Source organism: Dendrobates tinctorius, unplaced genomic scaffold (genome assembly GCF_039654945.1).
Source record: "Dendrobates tinctorius isolate UK_male_01 unplaced genomic scaffold, ASM3965494v1 ptg000137l, whole genome shotgun sequence".
NCBI classification, from domain to species: Eukaryota; Metazoa; Chordata; class Amphibia; order Anura; family Dendrobatidae; genus Dendrobates; species Dendrobates tinctorius.
Genome location: NW_027361805.1, coordinates 1,348,509 through 1,374,072, shown reverse-complemented (window position 1 = coordinate 1,374,072; position 25,564 = coordinate 1,348,509). Strand labels below are relative to the sequence as shown.

The 25,564-nt window shown below is 45.0% G+C and overlaps 1 protein-coding gene across 2 annotated transcripts; it reads left to right on the top strand.

The window, feature by feature from the left end:
- The first annotated feature begins 13,767 nt into the window (after window positions 1-13,767).
- On the top strand, window positions 13,768-24,533 carry LOC141048585 (uncharacterized). Of its 2 annotated transcripts, none has more exons than XM_073544308.1 (5): window positions 13,768-14,040; window positions 14,140-14,255; window positions 14,580-14,759; window positions 14,833-14,956; window positions 22,525-24,533. In XM_073544308.1, the coding sequence occupies exons 2-5, from the start codon at window positions 14,178-14,180 to the stop codon at window positions 24,465-24,467; spliced, it is 2,325 nt and encodes a 774-aa protein (XP_073400409.1). In that variant the 5' UTR covers window positions 13,768-14,040; window positions 14,140-14,177; the 3' UTR covers window positions 24,468-24,533. The 2 variants fall into 2 exon arrangements, with proteins under 2 accessions (XP_073400409.1, XP_073400406.1); XM_073544305.1 differs by having other exon boundaries at window positions 13,769-14,040; window positions 14,170-14,255.
- The last annotated feature ends 1,031 nt before the right edge of the window (window positions 24,534-25,564 follow it).

The following is a 25,564-nucleotide window of genomic DNA, read 5'->3' as shown; positions in this document are numbered from 1 at the left end:
CTCCCGGTCTAAACCCTGTTCTCGCTCTAGTGGGTTGTTGATGCCCTTGCTGGTGCCTAAGAGGCCATGGACCCACATTTCAATGGATTTTATTTCTGATCTTCCTGTCTCTCAGAGAATGACTGTTATCTGGGTGATTTGTGATAGATTCTCTAAGATGGTCCATCTTGTACCACTCCCAAAGTTGCCATCTTCCTCAGAGTTGGTACCCTTGTTTTTACAACAGGTGGTTTGGTTGCATGGGATTCTTGAGAACATTGTATCGGACAGAGGAGTTCAGTTTGTTTCCAGATTCTGGAAAGCCTTTTGTTCCAAGCTGGGAATTCAGTTGTCCTTCTCCTCTACGTTTCACCCTCAGACCAATGGGCAGACGGAGAGAACAAACCAGACTTTGGAGTCCTATTTGAGATGTTTTATATCTGCTGATCAGGATTGGGTTTCATTTTTGCCCTTGGCCAAATTCGCTTTAAATAATAGAGCTAGTTCTGCCACCTTGATGTCGCCCTTTTTCTGTAACTCTGGGTTTCATCCTCGATTTACTTCAGGGCAAGTGGAATCTTCAGCCTGCCCAGGTGTTGACACTGTGGTAGAGAGAATGCACCAGATTTGGGACCAAGTAGTGGATAAGTTGTCTCTCTCCCAGGAAAAGGCCCAGCGGTTTTCTAACCGGCATAGGACCATTGGTCCCTGGTTTAAAGTGGGTGATATGGTTTGGTTGTCATCAAAGAATATCTCTATGAAGGTGGCTTCTCCAAAGTTCAAGCCAAGATTTATTGGACCTTACAAGATTTTGGAGATTCTTAATCCGGTTTCTTTTCGATTGGCTCTTCCTGTTACGTTTAAGATCCATAATGTGTTTCATAAGTCGCTGTTGAAGAGATATGTTGAGCCAGTAGTTCCTATGGCTGCACCTCCTGACCCTGTATTGGTTGAAGGTAATGTGGAATATGAGGTAGAGAAAATACTGGATTCTCGACTGGCTAGACGGAGACTCCAGTATTTGGTCAAGTGGAAGGGTTATGGCCAGGAGGACAATTCTTGGGTCTCTGCCTTTGATATTCATGTCGATAGATTGGTTCGTGCTTTTCATCAGGCCCATCCTGATCGGCCCGGTGGCGTGGATGAGGGTTCGGTGACCCCTCCTCAAGGGGGGTACTGTTGTGAGCTCATTTTCGGGTTTGCCTCTGGCTTCTGGTGAGGGTTATGGAGCTGGCTGTGCTGACAGAGGAGTAGTGAGTTCTCTATCTGGACTCCCTCTGTTGGTGAAGGGAGGTAATGAAGCTGATCTAAAAGGCAGAGACTGGCCACCTGAGGAAGAGGACTGCGATTGGACATCAGGAGTTTCTGATTGGATTTAAGGCAGCCGACTCCCTAGTTTCTTGCTGGTGATTTTTCCTGACTCTGGCTCCTGGTTTCCAGTTTGGTTCCTGCTATTGTTTTCTCTGCTATTGTTCATATGAGTTTTTGTCTGGTTTACTTAGTTTTTGCGTTCAGCCAGCCCTGGCTGGGACTGGGCTGAATCCCCATTTTGTCTCTGATCAGTTGATCTCTTTTGCTCTGTCTTCAGAATATACCTTAGTGCTGATATAGTGATTTGAACTCTAGCGACTTCAGTGCCTTTTTCTATCATACGTGTTGGACATTCTTTTTGGCAGGGTTTTTTGCGTGATTGCAGACAGCAGTTTTTCTTTCCTGTCCTTTCTAGTTAGCGAGGGCCCCATCATTTGCTCAGCCTATCTTTCTACCTGTGTCTGTGTTTTCATCTTGTTTCACCGACAATACATGTTGGGGGCTGTCTATTGCTTTGGGGTCTGCTCTGGGGCAGTTTAGATTTTCCCTTTCTTTCTTTAGGCTTATTTAGTTCTCTGGCCGTGACGAGGCGTCTAGGACCACTGTAGGCACGCTCCACGGGTCTACTGCTAGTTGTGGATAGGATCAGGAGTCTGCAATCCGCTAGTTTCCAACCTCTCCGTGTTTCTGGGCTTAGCTTGCTTTTTGTTTTTTCCTACTTAGTGACTCATTCATAACATCCACCAATCCATGCCAGCACTCCTTACAGACTCCATAGCTGCCACTTGTCCCCTCTGGCTGGGCTGCCCAGGACTCTTGTTCAGCTCCATCTTTCACCCAGGCTTACTTGAAACTGAAGACCTATCACCAACCGTGATTGAACACACCTGACACCCTTTTATAGAGCATCACTGTCATGGTCACGTGTGTCAGGACGCAGATGTTTCCGCAAGGCGAACCCATGTGACACATGTGACCCTGGATACACCGCCTCCAGTGGGGTGAATTTAAAAAATAAAACGTGCAGGTGGATACGCCGCCTCCACCTGGCGAATTTGGGTATTACACGTTATACATACAATAATCAAATAATAAAGGGGGAACCTGGGAAACTATAACAATGGTGGGCCCTGCGATAGGGAATGGGGACATGGAGACCTCCTAAGCTCCCCTGAGCCAGTGTCCCTGCACTCCTTACATTCCCTAAACAGGCTCCGCACCTGTCGCCGCACGCGTACCTTAACGCCCTTGCTCACCCTGACCCTAAACCCTCACTAGGGAATGGGTCGGTGCGGAGACTAATCCCACCACTGCACTAGTAACACACATGAGGAAAGAGACAATACAGGGGAAACACCACTTAACTTTGCTCTGTTGCGTGCGCTCCTAGCAACAGAGCCCTCCACCTGAGTGCATCTTCTCCTCCACCTGGATCCATCACCATAACAGGATCCTTCACCTTAGTGCAGCCTTGGAGCAGAGTCCAACACCAGTTGCAGCTGCTTAGTACCAGAGACCCAAGGAAGTGTTCAGCTTCTGCCACGAAGTCAAGCATGCTTGAGTCCAGCTCAGCGGCCAAGTCCCACATGGTGAGTGCCACTCTCCATAGTAGCCACTCCACCAGCCCATGCAGACACTTCCCGCTGACACATCACTGCGACTCCACCATGCCATGCGAGCCCTTCGTCCAGACACCATAGCTGCAACACGTCCTCCCTGGCTAAGCTGCGCAGGACTCCTCACCAGCTCCATCCTTCCTCCAGCCTCTCCTAAAAACAGAGTGAACACACTCTCACAATATCACAGGCAGTGATTGCACACCTCTAGCACACCTTTATAGGGTGTCACACCTGATACCTAATTAAGTGCACAAAAACCCAAAGTGCAATACCACAACCACCACCGGGGACAGTCAAAACACCTTTGAACTTAACCAAAGTAAAAAAAGTTCACTTTGTGCTTTTAATACCACCAGATCCAACACTGGATCATGACAATCACACTTGTTTTATAACTACGTGCACTTAACCAAAGAAACTAAAGTGCAATACCGCACACCACTACCGGGGCAACTTAGAATGAACGACACCACGTGTAATAATTCTAATGGCCACCGGGGGCAATCACACCACACTTTGGCACACAGCCAATGGAAAAAAAGTTCAATTTGTCCATTTAACTTGTCAGATCCAGCCTGGATCATGACAGTACCCCCCCTTAATAAGGGGCCTCTGGACCCTCATGACCACTCCTCATCAGGGAAACACAGCAGGGACGCCCAGATCCAGAGTTCACCCACCACTACCTGACACTTCAGGTTTATGACAAGCGCACCGCTGGTATTGGCAATGTATGTGTTGGAGGCATCACACATCTCCACAGCGCAGACCTGGGGAACGAGTTATGTATGTGTATGTTTGTTATGAGCTGGTAAGACTCCACAACACACTTCCACAGGATGTTTTTTGGTGGCCACCCATACACACTCGTTCACACACAGGTCCGGACCTGAACGTTTATTGCCATGCATTCGTTTGTCATTATTCGGTGAACTCACTCTTGGATCGACAACAGAGGCGTCCCCCCTGTGTCACCACACTCACACCCCCGCTATTCACCAAGGGACACCACCTTCCAACCCTTTCACCATGAGGTCTGCGCCTCCCAGGGTTGGTTAATGGTGAGGGTTGAGATTTGTCCCTAGTCCCCCACAGCACACCTGCTGCTCACACCTGGAGGAGAAGGGGACAGGAATATGGAGGAAATATACACTCGCTGGTCGTCTGCACACGACCAGGCGGGGCGGGTTCTTCGGTGGTAGTGAAGATTTGGCATGAGCCCCGCGGACTATACACCAGTCTTCTCACTACAGGGACGTACCCCTTCACCTCGGGGAACCCCAGACAGCACCATGGGGATCACCAACTCCACCCACCTGTCTGGATGCGTCCGCCAGTATGAACAAGTCCCGCTCCCCAGCAGCGACTCTAGGGGCTTTTTGCCAGACCGCAGCTGCCATATGATTTTCTGGTGAAGCCAAAGGGAAGGCCCCAGACCCTGATAACTACTGCTGCAGCGGCTCTAACACACCATGCCGCTCCTCACTCACCTCAGTGAGGCCCGGCAGCAATTACTCACAGGTCTCCACATGGCCAAGGCTCACCAGAAAAAAAAGGTATGGTTGGTGATAATGTCACGGTCATGTGTGTCTGGACGCAGCGTGTTCCACAAGGCGAACCCATATGACACACGTGACCCTGGATACACCGCCTCCAGTGGGGCGAATTTAAATAATAAGACGTGCAGCTGGATACACCGCCTCCAACTGGTGAATTTAGATATTACACGTATTTATACAAAAGTCTGGAAACCCCGCCTCCAGTAAGGTGAATTTAAATAATAAAGGGAAAACCTGGGTAACAATAGCGGAGGGCCCTGTGATAGGGAAACGGGGAAGTGGAGACCTCCTGCACTCCACTGAGCCAGTGTCCCTGCACCCCTAACGTTCCCTATGCCGGTTCCGCACCGGGCGATGCACAGGAACCTTAAAACCCTGACTCGCCCTGCACCTAAACCCTCACTAGGGAATTGGTCGGTGCGGAAACTAATCCCACCACTGCACTAAACACACATAAGGAAAAGTGACAAACAGGGGAGCATCACTTAGCTTTGCTCTGTTGCTTACGCTCCCAGCAACAGAGCCCACCACCTGCGTGCATCTTCTCCTCCAACCGGATCCATAACCATAACCGGATCCATCACCATAGTGCAGCCTTGGAGCAGAGTCCACCACCAGTTGCAGCTGCCCAGTAAACAGAGTCCCAAAGATGAGTCCAGCTTCTGCCAAAAAGTCCAGCATGCTTGAGTCCAACTTTCAGCGACCAAGTCCAGCATGCTGAGTGCAACTCTCACCATAGTCGCCACTCCACCAAGCCATGCAAGCACGTCCTGCTGACACCATAAACTGCGACTCCACCATGCCATGCCAGCTCTTCTTGCAGACCACATCGTTGGACTATAATTCTAATGGCCACTGGGGGCAATCACACCACACGATTGACCAAACCGCTGCACGACCAGCTCTACCCTCACCTACTGTAGATTGTGAGCCCTCGCGGACAGGGTCCTCTCTCCTCCTGTACCAGTCGTGAATTGTATCATTTAAGATTACTGTACTTGTTTTTATTATTTACTGTATACCCCTCCTCACATGTAAAGCGCATTGGAATAAATGGTGCTATAATAAAAATAATAATAAAGTGTTAGTGCTCAAGTTCAACAGCGTTCTAAATAGAAAATTGGTTTGGTCTCACCAAAATCACTTCTCACTCCTCCTCTCAGTCATAGGTTCACCATGTCAAGATGAAAAAAGGAAGGAGAGATTTTCCTCTCCCTTGGCAGTGGAGAATAGAAAAAAGCGGGAAGTTGTTCCAGTTCTTTTAATACTCCATGTCATGCCCCTGCTTTACTCCTGCCCTGACAGTTTGAGTACCTAAGTATGGACCTGTTCAAAAGTTACCCATAATGGTTGTGTAGCCTTCCAATGCGTTTCTCCCTCCGTTCGGGGAGTTCATCGGGGGTATTGAACCAATGTCTAATTTGAGCTCTTGTAGTAGCAAGTAATGCCCAACAAGTTGACTGGTTATGTCAGTATCCCTATCTGGGAGAAAAAGAATATAGAGATACTCCATATGTGGCTGTACAGTACTGATTAGCCACACGGTGAGAAATGGGACAGACAGATCGCTATTTGCCTCTTGGAGCGCAGATTTTCCTAAAATAAAAACCAAAAAAACTGAACTGGAGTAGACTTGAATGACATGCATGATGTAAAAGCATGTTCACACTGGCCATAAAAGCAAGCAAAACCAAAGGAAAAAACAATGTGTGTATATACCCTAATGAAAATAAATAAGTAAAAAAGCAAGTGCATTAAATAACATAGGGTACTTGGTAAACACTATTTTGATCAAAAAAGTATAAAGCTGTCCCACCACGGCAAGGTGTACCCATTTGAGACAGTAACTACACTAACGGTTAAAACCTACCTAGTGTGAATAGTGGCAGAGTCTCTGGGTCCCAAACGGACACCCAGCTTCAGAGGGACTATAAGTGAACTACACAGCTCAGTAGAAAGGTTTGCAGACTCCATATGCACCGCCCCTAAGTGCTAGAAAAGCATAATCCCCCCTCAAGTGACCCCATTTTGGAAATTATACCCCTGTCAAACATGTGGATGCTACCTGCGCTTTAGGCACACTGGGGCTCAGAAGAGAGGGGACATTTGGATTTGGGAGTGCAGAATCTGCTGAATTTCTTTTGGGGAGCGAGGAGCCAATTAACTTTTCCAGAGTCTTTGTGCTACCAGTAACATGGCAGCCCCCCTATATTTCCGTTAACAGATGACTGACCTTATTGGGAACTTGCTTTTTTGTGGATTGAATTGAAGCTTTTATTGGGCAAAATTTTACATTGGGATCACATTTATCCAGTGCTCTTCACTGAGCTCTTATATCATTCTTTACATTTAAATCTCCAAGTGACATGATTCAGATGAAATGCCTGTGGAATCTATTCACTATAATAAGGCAGCAGAGTTACTCTGTACTCCGTCTGGCCTCTGTTTAGCCATGTCCTTCTTTTCAGAGGTGCACAATACTGTGGTCGATGGCAGTGCTGAGCTGCTGCACTAATCAGGCAGGTGGTGCTGATATTTCAGCATCTCCTGCGAGATCATGCTGTCATCGGTCAGTCAGATTGACTGACCGATCACAGCGATCTGGGTGCAGGGACCGACGTCTTGCTCCGGGCCCCTGGACTTGTGATACTTACCTCTCCCCGCTACAACACTGTGGCATCTTCTGACTGTGACAATCAGGTCAGCGCGATGACATCACTAATGTGAACAGTATAGTGCAGAGAGCCAAAAGACACCAACGCTGAGGAGTCCGGAGCAGAGCAGCAGCCAGCAAGCAGGCGTGTTTCTTTTTTTTTTTAATGTTTGGAGCATCTTATAGGGCCACTTACATATGGAGCATCTTATTGGGCCAATTACATATGGAGTTTGGAGCAATATATGTGGCCCATCATATACTGTATGGAGCATTATTTGGGGCTCAATTTACTGTATGGAGCATTATATGGGGTCAATTATTCTGTATGGAGCAATATATGGGGCTCATTATTGTCACCGCTACTGTGCCCGCCACCGCCGCTGCCACGGGTAGTGGTTCCTCTTGCTTCTCTAGGGCTCGGTGCTCTGTTCCTGCATGGTCCCACCGCGTCTCCCCTCTGCTTCTGGCCTCTCGTTTCTCCCGGCGTCTGCACATGCGCCGGGTCTCTTAAGGGCACCCGCACCTCTCTCAAGCATTGTTATTTCCTCAGATGCCCTGTGAGACTAGGTAGCCAATCCGGGTTAGTCAGGGGCTATTTCTGGACACCTCCTCTATGGGAGGTGCCTGGTTATTCAGTCCATACCACTCTATAACTTGGGCCTGCGCTTGCTGCCTCGTGCGCTCGCGTCTCTACAGTTTTCCCTGTGCATTCTTGCGCTGCCCTGCTTGCTACCACTCTTTCGTTCATTAGTGTTCTTCTAGCCCGCGTTATCCCCTTATTCTCTCCACAGCTACCTCTTCTTGCAGCCGTCCAGTGGTTCAGTCCGGATGTCCACTTCCGGAGTCCCTCCTGTATCCACCTGTGTCCTGGAAGCCGTGGCTCGAGCTCCTGTTCTCTCGAAGCCTCCGTCCTCCTTTGGCTCCACTCAGTCTCGTTCCCCATTCTCTGCTTGAGCCACCCCTCTTGGTATCGGCTGCCATGGTTCTGTGACCTCTGGGCTTGCTCATGACGATCCCTGTATAGGAGTCGGCTACCACTAGGCCCCCTCGCCCGGGGTAAGTCAGTTCCACAGTCCAGAGGGTGTACTCTAGCGCTCGCTTCTTGCAGCGTCATGCCCATAATACTGTATAGAGCAATATATGGGGCTCATTATTCTGTACGTAGCACTATGTGGTGCCCATAATACTGTGGAGGACTATGCTGTCTGGTTTCTGAGCTATTGATATCATTCATGTAATGTAAGAAGTAAGTGAAATCTTTGAAGGGGCCCACTGAGACTCTTACGCCCGGAGCTCACGAAAACCTGGAGCTAGCCCTGACTGCACCTCTTCTCGTGCCTCTCAGCTGTCATCACGGAACATTCACTGTGTGTTAATGTAATAACGTGCAGGTGCTGAGGATGTCACCACGTATCAGAGACAGACCAAAAGTTAAAGGGTTTGTTTACAAGGGACAGTATCTCCTCGCAGGGAGCAGTGGGGGTTAAACTGACAGATTAAACATGGTTTAAGATTAAAGCTAAGCAGAATTATCAAACAGTAAACCAGAACAAAATGGATAAACCGGTATTCTTGCAACTTATCAGTACGATGAAACCTTGATTGAAGGGTTGTCTTCTCCAACGTAGGCACCGTCAACAGCGGCACTTGTAGTCTCTGCAGTCTCTCTCTCCTCTTGGAACACGGGAACTCCAGGGTTAAAGCGGGAGGCAGGTGATGCTGTGGAACTGCATCTCCCCAACTCTGAGTCTCTGTTTGTCACAATAAGGCTGGAGTCAGACACAACGTATAAATATATGGACTGTATTTTATGGTCGTAATATGCAGAAATGTTCCCTGAAAGTGATCCGTATGTCATCCGTTGTCAAGGTGTGGCTGCGTTTTTTGCACATGTAAGCATCTGTATGACATCTGTATCGCATCCGTATGCCGAGATTTTCTCGCTGGCTTGAGAAAATGGACATATAATGGAGCCCAGTGACAGGTTAAAACACAAACGAAACAGATATAGACACATAGAATACATATATATATATATATATATATACTGTATATATACACGTCATTGAGACACATATATATACAGTGTATTTACAGTATATTTCATAGAGTTCTACATAGCAGAATAGTCGCTAAATCATTTGCCGGCTTCTGTAAAATCAATACAAAACCCGACATGAAATGACACATGGTTTACATACAGTAAACCATTTCATTCCATTTATTTTTTACATGTCTTTGACTAATAATTAGATTAGGGTATGTGTGTAAAATTTGTGACATCTAGTTGTTAAATTACCTTCCAATAGCAAGGTGACATTAACCCATTAATATTAACCGATTAGCCACTGCTACAGGCCAATGGGAATAGAGAGGCTAAGTGTCAGAAAAGGAGCACCTTATAGATGTGCCTTTTCTGGGGTATCTGGGGGCAGATTTTTGAAGCCAGGGGTGGGCCAAAAACAATGGTCCCTCTCAAGGCTATTAATATCTGCCCTCACTCACTGGCCCGCCCTCTCTGGTTGAGAATTTACCGCAGGAGCCCACGCATTTTTTTCAACGAATTAACCCCTTAATTTAACACCTAGATATCCAAAATTTTACACACATACCCTAATCTAATTATTAGTCAAAGACATATAAAAAGATAAATGAAATGGTTTACTGTATGTAAACCCATGTGTCATTTCATGTCGTGTTTTGGAATGATTTTACAGAAGCTGGCAATTGATTTAACGGCTATTCTGCTATGTAGAACTCTATGAAATATAAATATATATACAGTATATATATATTTGTGTCTCAATAACATGTGTGTATATATATATATATATATATATACAGTGCCGTGCAAATTAATTGGAACAAAGCATTTTTTTAAGTAAAATCGTAAGTTGGTTACCAGTCAGTGATTCAAACCAGTTTTTACTGCTTTGAACAGGCACTCACACCACAGGCACTCACACCTGTTCAAAGCCGTTAAACTGGTTTGAATCACTGACTGGTAACCAACTTACGATTTTACTTAAAAAAATGCTTTGTCCCAATTAATTTGCACAGTAAAATCACACTGACATGTTTAATAAAGAAACGAAAGACTTGATATATACACAAAGAATATATATATATATGTGTATTCTTTGTGTATATATCTATTCTTTCGTTTATTAAACATGTCAGTGTGATTTTACTGTATCGCAAAATGAATTGCTGGCTTTTGTTAAAGGACACCGGTGCTTATTTCTCGCAAGTCACACGTCTGGTCCGTGTGTAATCCGTATTTTTCTCGCCCCCATTGACTTGAATTGGCGTATTTTGGGTGTAATGCACTATCGCAGTATGCTGCTATTTTCTCAGCCCGTAAAATACGGCCGAGAAATATACGGCTGATTGGAGCTGCCCCATAGAGAAACATTGGTCCATGTGCAATGCGTGGTTTTAGCGCCTCTCACTCGTCCGTATTTCTCTAGTGTGATGCTGGCCTAACAGTCTCTCCGCAGGAACGATGCTGTGCCACTGATAAGTCTCTAAGCCACACTCAGGGGTTCTGGCCTGTCACCGTGGGCATCAGGGCTGCGCGAACGGGTCACCGTCACTGCACTGTCAGGGGAAAAGCCTCCTCTGGTCAACGGAGCTTCCGAGTTCACGTGCTCACAGACAGCGCTATCTACACTCACTGGCCACTTTATTAGGTACACCTGTCCAACTGTGTGTTAAGACTTAATTTCTAATCAGCCAATCACATGGCGGCAACTCAGTGCATTTAGGCATGTAGACATGGTCAAGACAATCTCCTGCAGTTCAAACCGAGCATCAGTATGGGGAAGAAAGGTGATTTGAGTGCCTTTGAACGTGGCATGATTGTTGGTGCCAGAAGGGCTGGTCTGAGTATTTCAGAAACTGCTGATCTACTGGGATTTTCACGCACAACCATCTCTAGGGTTTACAGAGAATGGTCCGAAAAAGAAAAAAAATCCAGTGAGCGGCAGTTCTGTGGCCGGAAATGCCTTGTTGATGCCAGAGGTCAGAGGAGAATGGGCAGACTGGTTCGAGCTGATAGAAAGGCAACAGTGACTCAAATTGCCACCCGTTACAACCAAGGTAGGCAGAAGAGCATCTCTGAACGCACAGTGCGTCGAACTTTGAGGCAGATGGGCTACAGCAGCAGAAGACCACACTGGGTACCACTCCTCTCAGCTAAGAACAGGAAACTGAGGCTACAATTTGCACAAGCTCATCGAAATTGGACAGTAGAAGATTGGAAAAACGTTGCCTGGTCTGATGAGTCTCGATTTCTGCTGCGACATTCGGATGGTAGGGTCAGAATTTGGCGTAAACAACATGAAAGCATGGATCCATCCTGCCTTGTATCAACGGTTCAGGCTGGTGGTGGTGGTGTCATGGTGTGGGGAATTTTTTCTTGGCACTCTTTGGGCCCCTTGGTACCAATTGAGCATCGTTGCAACGCCACAGCCTACCTGAGTATTGTTGCTGACCATGTCCATCCCTTTATGACCACAATGTACCCAACATCTGATGGCTACTTTCAGCAGGATAATGCGCCATGTCATAAAGCTCGAATCATCTCAGATTGGTTTCTTGAACATGACAATGAGTTCACTGTACTCAAATGGCCTCCTCAGTCACCAGATCTCAATCCAATAGAGCATCTTTGGGATGTGGTGGAACGGGAGATTCGCATCAGGGATGTGCAGCCGACAAATCTGCGCCAACTGTGTGATGCCATCATGTCAATATGGTCCAAAATCTCTGAGGAATGCTTCCAGCACCTTGTTGAATCTCTGCCACGAAGAATTGAGGCAGTTCTGAAGGCAAAAGGGGGTCCAACCCCTTACTAGCATGGTGTACCTAATAAAGTGGCCAGTGAGTGTATATCACGTCCCTCTGTCTCAGTACTCTGACCGGGAGACCTCTCTCTTCTGGAGCGAGGTGTTGCGGCCTGCTCTCTGTGGTGCTCGCTGCTCTGACCCTGGCGCGCTCTGCTTTCGCGCCCTCAGCCTCCTCTCCTTCCGGTCCACCGCATCTTCTCTTCCCCTGCTGCTCTTGAAGGTCACATGGTGCAGTCGGTCCAAGTCAGTAAGTCTTCCCCCATGCAACGCTGCTGCCCAGCTATGTGGTTCCGGACACAGAGCAGGGGAGGTAACCCCCTTCTGACTCTTCACCCCCTTACATTTACACGAAGTAACAGTTTAAATACATGATGGACATAGCCAGTCCTGGTGCGGGAACTGACACCCGGCCATGACGGGCTATGTCTGTCAGTGAATGTTAAGGGGTTAATATCAGCTCACAGCTGTCTATTTAGACTTTTACTGGTTATTAAAATGGGGGTCACCCCTATAATAACCAACAAAGGTTAGGCAGACAGCTGCGGGCTGATATTAATAGCCTAGGAAGGACCATGGATATTGTCTCCCTCCCAGACTAAGAACATCAGCTCGCAGCCGCCCCAGAAATGGCACATCCTTTAGATGCGCCAATTCTGGCACTTAACCTCTGCTCTTCCCACTTGAAGTGGGAAATGGGGTAATAGCATTGGGGGTTGATGTCAGCTTTGCAATATCAACTGACATCAAGCCTAGGGGTTAATAATGTAATGGCATCTATAAGAACCTACATTAGTAACACCGTAGTAAAATGTAATAAAGAAACACACACACAGAAGAAAGTTCTCTATTTGAAAGAAACACACAAACTCCTTTATTTTAAATAAATCCTTCCCGACCCTCTTTTTCCCATACATTGCTGTATAAATAAAAAATAATAAACCACCATATTCCTCACTGGTCCGCCGATAATCCCTATGTGATGCTGTCCCACAAAGAATTCCAGCTCTACTACATCCAGATTGTTGACTGGTGGCATGATGCGACCACTCAGCAAACCAGCCGGAACACACAGACAGGAGCGTGATGTGTAGCGCTGACATAAGAAAGGTCACCGGAGTTCATAGCCGATGAACCCTGGTGACCACACTGACGCCGCTGCTTGCTGCGCGAGAACTTTCTTTCATGTATGGTCCCGTTTCTTTTTTCTTACACCCATACACTTGCATTTGCGAGTCTCGGCCGATATACGCGGCCACTCGCAGCATGCTGCAATTTCTCAGTTCGAGCTGAGCTGAGAAAAAAATTGCAAATACTCATAGATTAACTTTAGTCAGAGTGCAATCTGATTTTTGTCGGATTGCACTTGTCCGTTTTAAAGCAGGAGTACGAGCCCTAACGAGAACTGCCATACCTTGTAGAAACTAGCGGCTGTGCCTGTATGCTCAATGAGCGGGACGCAGCGCTCGCGGGAGCACCATGGCCCGTGTATGCTGCATGTGTACAGTAGCCTGAGCAGAAAACGCAGACAGTGTGTGACACGTCAAATAGTGCATTGAAAATTCACTAACAAAAAAAATATTCTGCACATTTATTAATATTTCATGCGGTGTTATTTCCTGGTCCCTTCTAGCACACAGACACGATACCCTGGCTCTGGCCAATATGGCGGCGTTTAATTCCTATACAATGCAGAAAAGACGCTCAATGGGAGGTCATTTCGCTCAACAATGGGAAAGAAGTGAGGAGACTGATATGATGTCTACTGCTTACAGACGTGACCTCTCCGACCCGCTCACAACCTGACACGGAACGCTATGTAGCGGAAACCACGTCTCCGTGCTCTGCGTTTCATCTGACTTCCTGCTATGCGTTCCACAAGCCGGAAAGTGTCACTTGTGTTCTTTGCGTTCCATACGCCGGAAGGTGTCACTTATCTTCTTCCCCAATGGTCCCCTCCCCCCCATGGTTCTGTTTCCAACTATCGCAAAAACTGCAAATGCCGGAGCTGTAGCGGTACTCGGTGGCAGAACACAGAGGCCTCGCTGAGTGCACCGGGCATGACATAGGTGAGCCGCTGATTGCCGGGCTTGGCTTGTGCTGCAGCTTTAGAGAAACTAGAATGAATCTGAGATTAGCCAAATAGTGAAATCTATATTATTACCCAGCTCCATATGTGTCCACCATCTTATGCACAGGCAGGAGCATGGATGAAGACCACAGGCACATCACTAGGAGAATCGTAAATCTCACCCTGGAGATGCTCTACCTGCTGACTGGAGAGGTGAGAGGTTCTGAGGCTGAATCATGTAGCAGCCTCCTGAGGAGGCCACAAAGAGCTGGGGCACCACACATGCTCCATTGTCCTTGTGTAGGCTGGAGGTGTGGAGGCCTACGTGGCATCTGGAAATGGGTGAGGGGTATAGTCTGGGTTTGTAAACAGGGCAGAAGTAATCTGGGGACTGTATGCAGGAGGCATCTGGGGTTACTTGTGTGTATTGGGGTGTCTCTGGCCTGGGCGTCGTGCACAGGCTTTCATAAACTATAGGAGATTTCATGGTTATATGTATTAGGGCTTTTAATTTGTAGAGTCTTTCTCCTACCTTAGGAATATGAACCTGTGAAATTGTCCAATGATCCCACAAAACACAACCTACATCCTTGTTTATCAGAAGAAGAGCTTTCCAAGATCCCTGTCATGAATACTCACTCATTGGTCAATGGGAGAAGCAGTGGGCAGAAGATCCTAGACCTCACCAACAAGATCATTGAGCTGCTGACTGGAGAGGTGAGCACCGCTGGGAATACTGGGGCGTTATATCTGAGTTGGTAATGATAATCACTGTATGGCTGTGTGTCAGGTTCCTGTAAGGTGTCAGGATGTCGCCGTGTACCTCTCCATGGAGGAGTGGGAGTATTTAGAAGGACACAGGGATCAATATAAGGACATCATGATGGAGAACTGCCAGACCCTCACATCTCAAGGTAAGCAACTTATTCATCCTTGGTTGTATGGAAAAGATGATCCCCCAGCATTTTTTTTTGGGTTGTGTGTAATTCTAGAAGTAGAGTCAATCAATTAGTTACTGTTTTTTATTTCAGTGCTGCATATTGCTCTACCAGAACCTTAGCAGTGAATAGAGTAGTGGTCATGAATGTGCACAAACATTTTATTCATGCAGGGACCTTTGTCACACCTGTGTCCCATCTGAGTGTGCATCCCAAAGCTCGAATGTCCAATGATTTATACATTTACCACTTATACTGTGGACAAGTAATAAATGTACCATATATACTTGCGTATAAGCCGAGATTTTTTGGGGGTTGAAAGTCCCCCTCTCGGCTTATAGGCGAGTCATATAGCCGTGGGGGAGCGGGGGTGTCACATCGTACTGACTCCCCCCCCCCCCGCGCGTATATGCTATATTCACCTGTCCCGGTTCCAACGCTGCTCGCCGCTGTCTGCCCACCGGATCCCTCTACTACGTCACAGCGCCCTCTGCTGCCTGATCATCACTGACAGAGCGACCTGGCGGGCAGACGGCGGCGAGCAGCATTGGAACCAAGACAGGTGAATATCTCAGGTGCCGGGTCCTGAGCCAGTGGCGACACCTGTCCCTGATAGCGCGCTGGTGTCCGCCTGCTCAGCACACCAGCACCTGGCCTCCAGGGACAAGAGGTGAGTATGTCTTTTTTTATTTTTTTTTTTTTATACCTGCAGTAGCGGCAGCAGCAATATATGGGGGCATAATCTATGGGGCAGCATATGGGGGCATATTCAATGGAGCAACTTATGGGGACAGCATATGGAAGCATATTCAATGGAGCATCTTATGGGGCAGCATATGGGGGCATATTCAATGGAGCATCTTCTGCGGGCAGCATATGGGGGCATTTTCTATGGACCATCTTATGGGGGCATTTTCTATGGACCATCTTATGGGGCAGCATATGGGGGCATATTCAAGGAACGTCTTATGGGGCCAGGGCATATTATTCTATGGAGCATGTTATGAGGCCATTATTAACCTTTGTGCAGCATTATATGGGGTTTATTTTGTATGGAGCATCTTATGGGGCTATCATGAACTGTATGGAGCATTATATGGGTTCCTGATTCAATGTGGCTATTCAAAAACATTTAACCTACTGATGTCTCAATTAATTTTAGTTTTGTTGGTATCTATTTTTATTTTTGAAATTTACCAGTAGCTGCTGCATTTTCCACCCTAGGCTTATACGTGAATCAATAAGTTTTCCCAGGGGGCGTGGCCTGCACGCTGATGGCGACGGCTGCTTGAAAGGAGAGCTCTGTGCTTCAGCAGGATAAACCAGCTCTTATCAGCTCACAGATAACAGGATTACCAGCTACAGGAGGTGTGAGTAACCCCAGCCCTTAGCGATGCCTAAGTTGAGACCTAAAAAAACTGGCACTCCAGCCAAGCTGACAGACTTTTACCCCCGGGATAGGGAAGTCTCCTCACCTAGCAAGATGGTGCTGGCTTCCCACTCAGCGTCTTCCCACTCCTCACAAGGAGATACAGGCTGCGTGAGAGGCAATACAGGCATTCCTCTGACAGAGGAAACAATGCAATCTCTGCTGAAAACGCTGAGGGCTTCCCTACAGGGTGATCTCAGAGAAATAGTCAGAGAGCTGAAGGAAGAAATCAGGTCTCTGGGTGATCGCACAGAGCATGTAGAAACTAAAATGGCTGAATTTGCAACATCACATAACAATCTGATAGATGCTAACACAGCTTTGGAAAAGGAGGTGGAGGCATTAAAACTTAAAATCAGTGATATAGAGGACAGATCCCGAAGAAATAACCTAAAAATCAGAGGGATTCCCTCATCTGTAGCAGATAAAGAGCTCCATGAATACTTCCACAAGTTTCTGCAGCTTATACTTCCTGGATGGGACGCCAGAGACCTGATAGTGGACAGAATTCATAGAGTCCCTAAATCCAAAGGCATAGATCCAGCTCTGCCTAAAGATGTCCTGGCTAGACTTCATTTCTATAAAACAAAAGAAGCTGTGCTGTACACACTGAGGGAAAGTCCAGCCCTGCCAGACACTTTCATGGGACTAAAAATCTTCCCAGATCTTTCTGCTACAACTCTTAATAAAAGAAGAGAATTCGCCCACCTTTCTAAACTCCTTAGAGATCAAGACATTAAGTACAAGTGGGGTTTTCCGGTGAGGATGATAATTTTCAAAGATGGAGGCACTTACATATGTCATACTCCTTCTCAGCTGGGCAAATTGCTGGATGACTGGGGAATAGCCCACCCACCAAACCCTGGCGGGCGGGAGAATCAAAGAAGATCTCCAGACAAGATTAACCCTGAATGGTCAGCAACTTAGCTGGGACTCCTTCCTGCTTATGGCACCTGCTGTCCTTGCTCCTGTGACACGGGATGTCACGTAGCCCCCCTGATGTTCTTGCCTATGGCGAGCGGTTATACTCCGGTCACCCTACTCGGGGCAAACCGGTGTTGATGGAACTTTTTTGTTTTTGTTCTTCTTCTCAAAAATGTTCTTTAATTTTTTTCAGAAATTTCTTTCAATTCCTTGTTGGTCTAACCCTTCTCATCCCTGATGGCGTTCCTAGGAATTCAACCCCCCCTGCGGCTCCAATATGAAAATTAAGATATTGTCTATTAATGTGAACGGACTCAACTCCCCAGCAAAAAGGTCAATGATGTGGAGAGAGGTGATGGCATCTAACTGTGATATAGCGTGCATTCAGGAGACCCACCTTCTTTCCACAGATAATAAACGGCTACTTCATCCCAGGTTTCAACACGCCTTTTTTGCTAATGACTTAAAAAAAAGAGGAGGAGTGGCCATTTTAATAAAGAACTCAGTGGCCTTTAAATTGATAAATGTCAGTTATGGAGCGGATGGAAGATATATTATTTTGTCTTGTTATATTAACAGTGTCCCTTATACCTTGGCAACGGTCTACTCCCCAAATTCATCGCAATTGACCTTTGCTAGGAAATTTTTCCAAGCATTCAAGGATACTGCCACAGGGGCGGAAATCATCTGTGGAGATTTTAATATACCTGTTATACGCTCCATGGATTGCTCCAACATCAACATCTCACATGCTAAGGAACTTAAGCATCTCATCAATGAATTCCATTTTCATGACATCTGGAGATATTTACATGCATCAGAAAGAGACTATACATTCTTCTCTTCCAGGCATCGCTCATACAGTAGAATTGATTTCTTTTTGGTCAACAGCAAATCTATAAGTAATTGTGTTGCAGCTGATATTGGTTTAATCACTTGGACAGATCATGCGCCGATCTCTTTGTCTGTTCAGGGTGGCTTTAATGTTCTAAATTCCCCCAGGTGGAGATTGAATACTAGCTTGCTTGGTAGGCAGAAGGTACATGATGAAGTAGAGTCAGTGTTAACAGAATATTTCAAACTTAATAATAATGGGGAAATTTCTGACGAGACCCTGTGGGCTGCTCATAAAGCAGTAGTCAGGGGGCAGTTCATAAAACTGGCCTCCATCCAAAAACGGCAAAAAGACGCAGATATTAAATATATATTAACCCGTATTCATCACCTTGAATCCCTGAATAAAGCCAAAGCAACCCCTAACTTGACTAAAGAAATTGTAACCCATAGATTTCAACTAAGATCCCTACTCCTGCAAAATTACGAACATAATCTAAAAAAAAATAGATCGACATTTTATGCTATGGGGGATAGAGCGGGGTCCTTATTGGCAAGAAGGACGAAAAAACGTGAGATTCAATCTAAAATAGAATTCCTGAGGGACCCAAATGGAACAATCACTAGACATCCCATTGAAATAGCAGAAACATTTGCGAAATATTATGAGGCCCTGTATAATCTAAAAAATGATTCCAACACGTCACAGCCGACTCAAGTGGATATACAGGGCTTTCTAGACACCCTGGATCTTCCCCGGGTCTCAGATGAGCAATTAGAGGAACTTAATCTTCCCTTTACTACACATGAAATCCTAGGTGCCATCAAAATGACTAAGTCTAACTCTGCCCCGGGCCCCGATGGGCTGCCATACGAATATTACAAACAATTTACATCCACTCTGTCCCCCTTTATGTTAAAAACCTTCAATTTTTGGCAAAATAAAGGGTCAATTTCCCCAGACAACTTGGAAGCGATTATTATCACGCTACCCAAGCCAGGGAAACCTGCAGACACCCCGGGTAATTTTAGGCCAATTTCACTCCTAAATTGTGATGTTAAAATTTATGCCAAACTAGTGGCGGATAGACTTCATAAAGTGATCCCGGCCTTAGTGGCCCCAGACCAAGTTGGTTTTGTGACAGGCAGGCAATCTAAGGATGGCACCAGACGGATGCTTGACTTGATTGGACTGGTGGAGATATCGGGTGAACCCAGTGCATTCCTGTCTCTTGATGCTGAAAAAGCCTTTGACAGGGTGCACTGGGGATACCTGGAGAGAGTTCTAACAAAATTCGGGTTCTTGGGAAAAATTAAGTCATCCATTCTAGCTCTCTACTCTTACCCAAATGCGTCAGTGTTGGCATCGGGGTTTCTGTCATCTAAATTTCAAATAAGTAATGGCACTCGCCAGGGGTGTCCATTGTCTCCCACTATTTTTGCTTTAGTGGTAGAACCTCTGGCGGAAGCTATACGAAAAAACATAGCCATTTCTGGTATAAGAGTTGGGGAATTTGAACATAAACTTGGTTTATACGCAGATGATGTGATAATTTCCTGTTCTAACCCTGTAGTTTCGATTCCAGCAGTGGTGAACACATTATCGAACTTTTCTACAGTGTCGTATTATAAGCTTAATGCGGCAAAGTCTTTGATATTGCCGTTTAATGTACCGGTGGAAGCCAGGAGTGTGCTGGAGGGGGCCTTTCAATTCAAATGGTGCGACAGGGGGATACCTTATTTAGGTGTTAAGCTGACACCATCGCAGATGTTAGTTAAAGAAAATTTGGAACCTCTGATCCAAAATTTAGAAAAGGAATTGGGAAGGTATGAAAAAATATCGTTGTCCTGGATGGCCAGGATACAGTCCTTTAAAATGGTTTTCTTACCCAAAATATTGTATGTACTCAGATGCTTACCCATCAAAATTTCTCACAAAACCCTGATGAAACTTCAATCGTTGACTAACAAATTTGTCTGGGGTAATAAAAGGGCCAGGGTCGCAGGTAAAGTGTTATATCCCCCATATGACTCAGGGGGACTGGGCACCCCAAACATATCGGCATATTATAAAGCCTTACTAATTGAATCACTAAAGGAATGGTGGCGTCCAGGTAATTCACATAGATGGGCTCAGATTGAAAATTTCCTGTCCCGCCAGGGCTCGGTCAGAAGAATGATGGAAGCAGAATATTTGAGCCGTTCACGGTTCTCCCCGTGTGTTCCCACCATGTCAGCTTCCCTGGAGGTCTGGCGAAATGACTTGATTCCTCTTTCAGAGATTTCCCTCAAGTCGTTGGAATCTCAAATCCCCTTTTTGAATCTAGCCAGGTGGGAGGGATCGGGCATTACAGTGCTGGCGGATCTATTCTCTGATTTGGGTGTTAACCCCTTTAATGAAATAGTACGGAAACACCCCTCTTTAAAGGGTTGTTTCTATCAACACATCCAAATTAGTCATTTTCTGGCCTCTAAATTTCCTCTAAAGTCGAATCCTCTGTTACCTACAACAAAGGCTTTGGTATTTAAAAAGATAATTAAATCCAAAGGTATCTCCTCAACATACAAATGGCTCAATAACCCCCCCGAAGAGCAAAAATCTCCTTATATGAATAAATGGGACGTGGAGTTGAATGTTTCTACCTCTCCTTCAAACTGGCACTCGGCTTCAGCAAATATCCAAAAATATTCCAAGTGCATAAATCATCTGGAGCAACTGAAAAAAGTACACCTGCGATGGTATCGGTCCCCAGCCAACTTAGCACAGTTCCTCCCAAATTATTCGCCACATTGTTGGAAGGGCTGCCTCCAAAGGGGTACTCTTGGTCACTGCTGGTGGGCTTGTCCCAAGGTTTTCTCGTTCTGGCTGGAGGTGTTTGGCCTGATGGGTGAGCTGACAGGCAATACTATTAATCCGAATCCGGGTCTGGCAGTGCTAAACGTGGGTATAGAGGAGTTCTCTTGGGAATCCAGGGGATTATTGGTTCACATTCTAGTTGCTGCCAGATATTGCATAAGTAGCTATTGGAAATCCCCAAAGACACCTACATTAGCTGAACTATATAACCGAATTAATCTCCATTGCCAATACGAGTTCTGTCTGGCTCACTCCATCCGCGCCAAAAACAAAATACTTCAGACTTGGGACACGTGGCTAAACTCTGTATATGCATCCCCTGTCAGGCATCTGTTTCCAGGGCAAACTGTCTGAGATTAATAAAATGGGTCAAATAGGGTCAAAGAGAGTGTTACGCAGGGAGTTCATCCGTACCACATGTCAATATTCAAGGTGTTTATATCTATGTTGTTGTTACTGCTCGGGCTACCCCGGAACGCCATCTAATTCCCTAGCTCCCCCCCCCTCCCTGGTTGCCTCTTTGCAACCATCCATGGTTCTGCCCCCCCCACCTCTTCCTCCCTTCCCCTTTCTTATCTTCCTTTCTTACTCTCTGGTTCTGGTTGTTTGAAACCCTCGTTTTGAGGATTAAAGAGTAAATGGTAGGTTGACTTTATACGTATTAGGTGTTGATTAACCAAAAAACAAAAAGTTGTAACTTGTATCAGACATGATTGTTGGTGGTGTGATGGGAAATGTGAATCATAATCAAAAGATATACTACCACGTGTTACAGCGTTGTTCTCTTTGTGTATTAATGCCATTGATACCTGAATTTTTTCCCTTTTCTAATGTAACTTCCTACAATAAAAAAAATTGATTGGAAAAAAAAAAAAAAAAAAAAAATAAGTTTTCCCAGTTTTTTGTGGCAAAATTAAGGGGGTCGGCTTATACATGAGTATATACGGTATTTAGTGGGGAAAGCATTTAAAGAGGACGTGTCAATTGTTGAAAAAAAAAAATTTGGTTAAATACCTTGTAGATATCCCTTAGCTCTCTTGATTCTGCCGCTCTTACGTTGTGCTCTGCATTGCTCTATTGCAGAGATAATCATATTTGTTGCTTTTGAATTTCAGTATGGGAAATCTCTGCTTGTAGTGCAACTGGACATTTCTTCAGGGTGCACTTTAACTTTTTTCCCCCAGTTGCAGCCAATCGCAGCTCTCCAGTGTTTTAAGTCTACTAGATCAGTTTCCGAGCCGTGTCTCAGAGAAGACTGAAGTGATGCCCTGTTGCACTGCAAGCAGAGATTTCACAGTGCGCCCTAAAAGCAACAAATGTGAATATCCCTGCAATGGTGGACTCAGCGCAAAATGGAAAAAGGCTGCTGAATCGTGGGACCTCAGATTTTTACATGCCATTCAAGTTAACTTTTTTGAGCAAGTAAAAGGTCTGTAAAAAAAAAAAAAAAGTGTAGCATTATCCATGTATTTTATACTTTTTTTTATTTTACCTCTACAGGAATTATGCTTGAAGAAGATTTATCAGAATATCCATTCGTTTATACTAGGGAAGAATCATTTGATACAGAAAACTTTATGGACACCGACAATCTTTCACATAATCCATCCCATCAAATTAAGGAAGAGTTCTTCTCATGTAGTGGACAAAATCTACCAGACAGCACACATAGCGACCACAAGCCTCATAACTACGGTACAGAAGGATCCCCCGTATTTGAAAGTAATTTCTGTGATAATGACAGCTATACATCCCTAGATCATGTACAATATACCAGTTTTTATATCAAGGAGGAACATCTATTTTCAGAAGAAAATTGTAGTGATGTAACTTTACCTAGAGATCCTACAGAGGAGGATTCACGCGCTCATTCAGAGCAGTCTGCCTCAAGTGAAGGTCCTAGAGGAACTTCTTTAGATGATACTCAACACCATACCTTCATGAAGAGGGAATTGCTTGCATGTGACCCTGGCAATTTAAAATCATCAGATAATACATGCAAGGATCCATCTTATCTAGTTAAGGAATCCTTTTCATGTAATCCTGAAGTTCCATCTGCTCATATTAATGAAAATGTGAATAGAGTCCTGAAAACTGATAATGATGATCTTTATAGTTGTTCAGACTGTGACAAATGCTTTTCTATGGAAAAGCATCTACGTAAGCATAAAAAAATCCATTCAAACGTGAGAATGTATTCATGTGGTCAGTGTGGGAAATCTTATAAAACTAAAGCACATCTTAAGCAGCATGAAGAAATTCATTCAGGTAAGAAGCCATACTGCTGCTCTGAGTGTGGGAAATCCTTTGTATACAAATCTTATCTTAACAGGCATAAGACAATGCACACTGGGGAAAAGCCATATTCATGTGCTGTCTGTGGAAAGTGCTTTGCTAGAAATGAACTTCTTATTCAACATCAGAAAATTCACACTGGCGAGAGGCCATACTCTTGCAAGGAATGTGAGAAAAGCTTTCTTACCAAGGCCCATCTCATAATGCACCAAAGAATACATACAGGTGAAAAGCCCTATTCTTGCTTAGACTGTGGGAAAAGTTTTATTAAAAACTCCAACCTCATTGTACATCGCAGAGTTCACACAGGAGAAAAACCTTATTACTGTTCGGTATGCGAGAAGAGTTTTGCCAGCAGCTCCCAACTCGTTGAACATCAGAGAACTCACACAGGCGAGAAGCCATATTCTTGTTCAGAGTGTGGGAATTTTTTTTCGTTCCGCTCAAGTCTTGTTCAGCATCAGAGAATACACACAGGAGAAAAACCCTACACCTGTTCGTATTGTGGGAAATGCTTTTCTCAAAGCTCACAGTTTGTCATCCACCTGAAAACTCATACAGGTGAACGGCCATACTCTTGCTCTGATTGTGGAAAGTGCTTTATTACAAACAAAAGTCTTAACCAACATAAGAAAAGCCACACAGGAGACAAACCATTTTCTTGCTCTGAATGTGGGAAACACTTTCTTTGTAACTCAAGCCTAGTCATTCACCAGAGAAGCCATACAGGGGAGAGACCATATTCCTGCCTAGAATGTAATAAAAGTTTCTGCAGTAATTCACAACTTCTCAAGCACAAGAAGACTCACACAAAAGAGAGACCTTATACCTGTCCTGAGTGTGAAAAGACTTTTATGAGAAACTCTGATCTTAATGTTCACTTGAGAAGTCACACAGGAGAGAGGCCGTATTCTTGTTCTCAGTGTGGAAAGCGATTTGCTAATAGCTCTGTTTTTGCTATACATCAAAAAATGCATGCAGGAGAGAAACCGTTTTCCTGTCCTGACTGTGGGAAATGTTTCATCAGAAATTTTGATCTTGTGGTACATAGAAGAAGACACACAGGAGAGAAGCCTTATTCGTGCCCACAGTGTGGCATTAGTTTTGCAAGCAGAAATGGTTTATCATCACATGTCAAGACTCATTAACACTTCCTCTTCCTTTTCTCGGTTTTTAAACGTCGACAATAATTAAAATGCCTACACAAAATGGAACCTGATTTGAATGTGATTCTTTAAGCATTTTTTTTTTTTTACAAGCCTTGTTATCCATTGATACTCCGACAGTAAAGGGATCTGTCAGAATATTTAATGGTGTTAGGAAGGAATACTAAGGTGGGTCAGTGCATTTCAGGCTCATTTGCGCTAAATAGATTTCTTTGGACTGGCTTATCATATCCGAATGCATGAACTTGTATTCCTCTTACCTACGCAGCCATGTCACACTAAATGTCTTGACAGATTCTATGTAAAATCACCTTCCTAATATGTAGGCACCCTTTGTGCCTTCAAAACAGCTCTAACCAGTCAAGACATGGCTTCCACATAACCAAGAAAGTGTCCTGTGGTATCTGGCAGGAGGATGCTTTAGGATGTGTTCACATACGGCGTTTTTGCAGCATTTTTTTTTTCTTCATCCAAAACCTTCATTCTTGAAAGTATAAATGCTGTGTAATGAACACAGCTATTTGCTGTGGGGGGGTTTTGAGCGTTTTTCAGGCCTGCTCATGTGTGATTTGTCTATAGTACGTTAAAAAAGCACTTCCATCAAAGTTTTTATCCTCTTAATATATTGCAATCATCATATCATATCACTGTGTACTTAAAATTGCTCTTTTTGCCTTTCTACCCAGATCATTATTCTCTTTTCCATTAGATCTATGACATCACTTGATTAATAACTGACAAGCTGAATCCTATAAGCTCTATGTAGAAGCAGGAGGTTGATTTCCCATCAATGAGTCACTGCCAAAGTCCCGGGAGGGGGAGCAGCTGGGTGAGGACTCAGGAGTTGAGGAGGGGAATTATTTATGCAGGGAAAAAAGACTTCCTGTTTCTACATGGAGAAGAATTTACTGCGTAGAAAGGCAAAATGAGCAATTGTGATTTAATGGTGCTATATAATATGATTGCAATATACTAAAAACATAAAAACGTTGATGAACATGCTTCTTTAATTAAGTTTTACTCACCTAAAACGCAGCACAAATGTTAGGCTGCATGTTTTCAGTGTTTTTGAAGTTTGT

Excerpts from the sequence above, each read along its gene's own strand:
- LOC141048585 (XM_073544308.1), top strand. The coding sequence starts at position 14,178 with ATGGATGAAGACCACAGGCACATCACTAGGAGAATCGTAAATCTCACC. Across the intron at positions 14,256-14,579 it reads TCTACCTGCTGACTGGAGAG|GAATATGAACCTGTGAAATT; the intron begins GTGAGAGGTTCT and ends CTCCTACCTTAG. Across the intron at positions 14,957-22,524 it reads CCAGACCCTCACATCTCAAG|GAATTATGCTTGAAGAAGAT; the intron begins GTAAGCAACTTA and ends TTACCTCTACAG.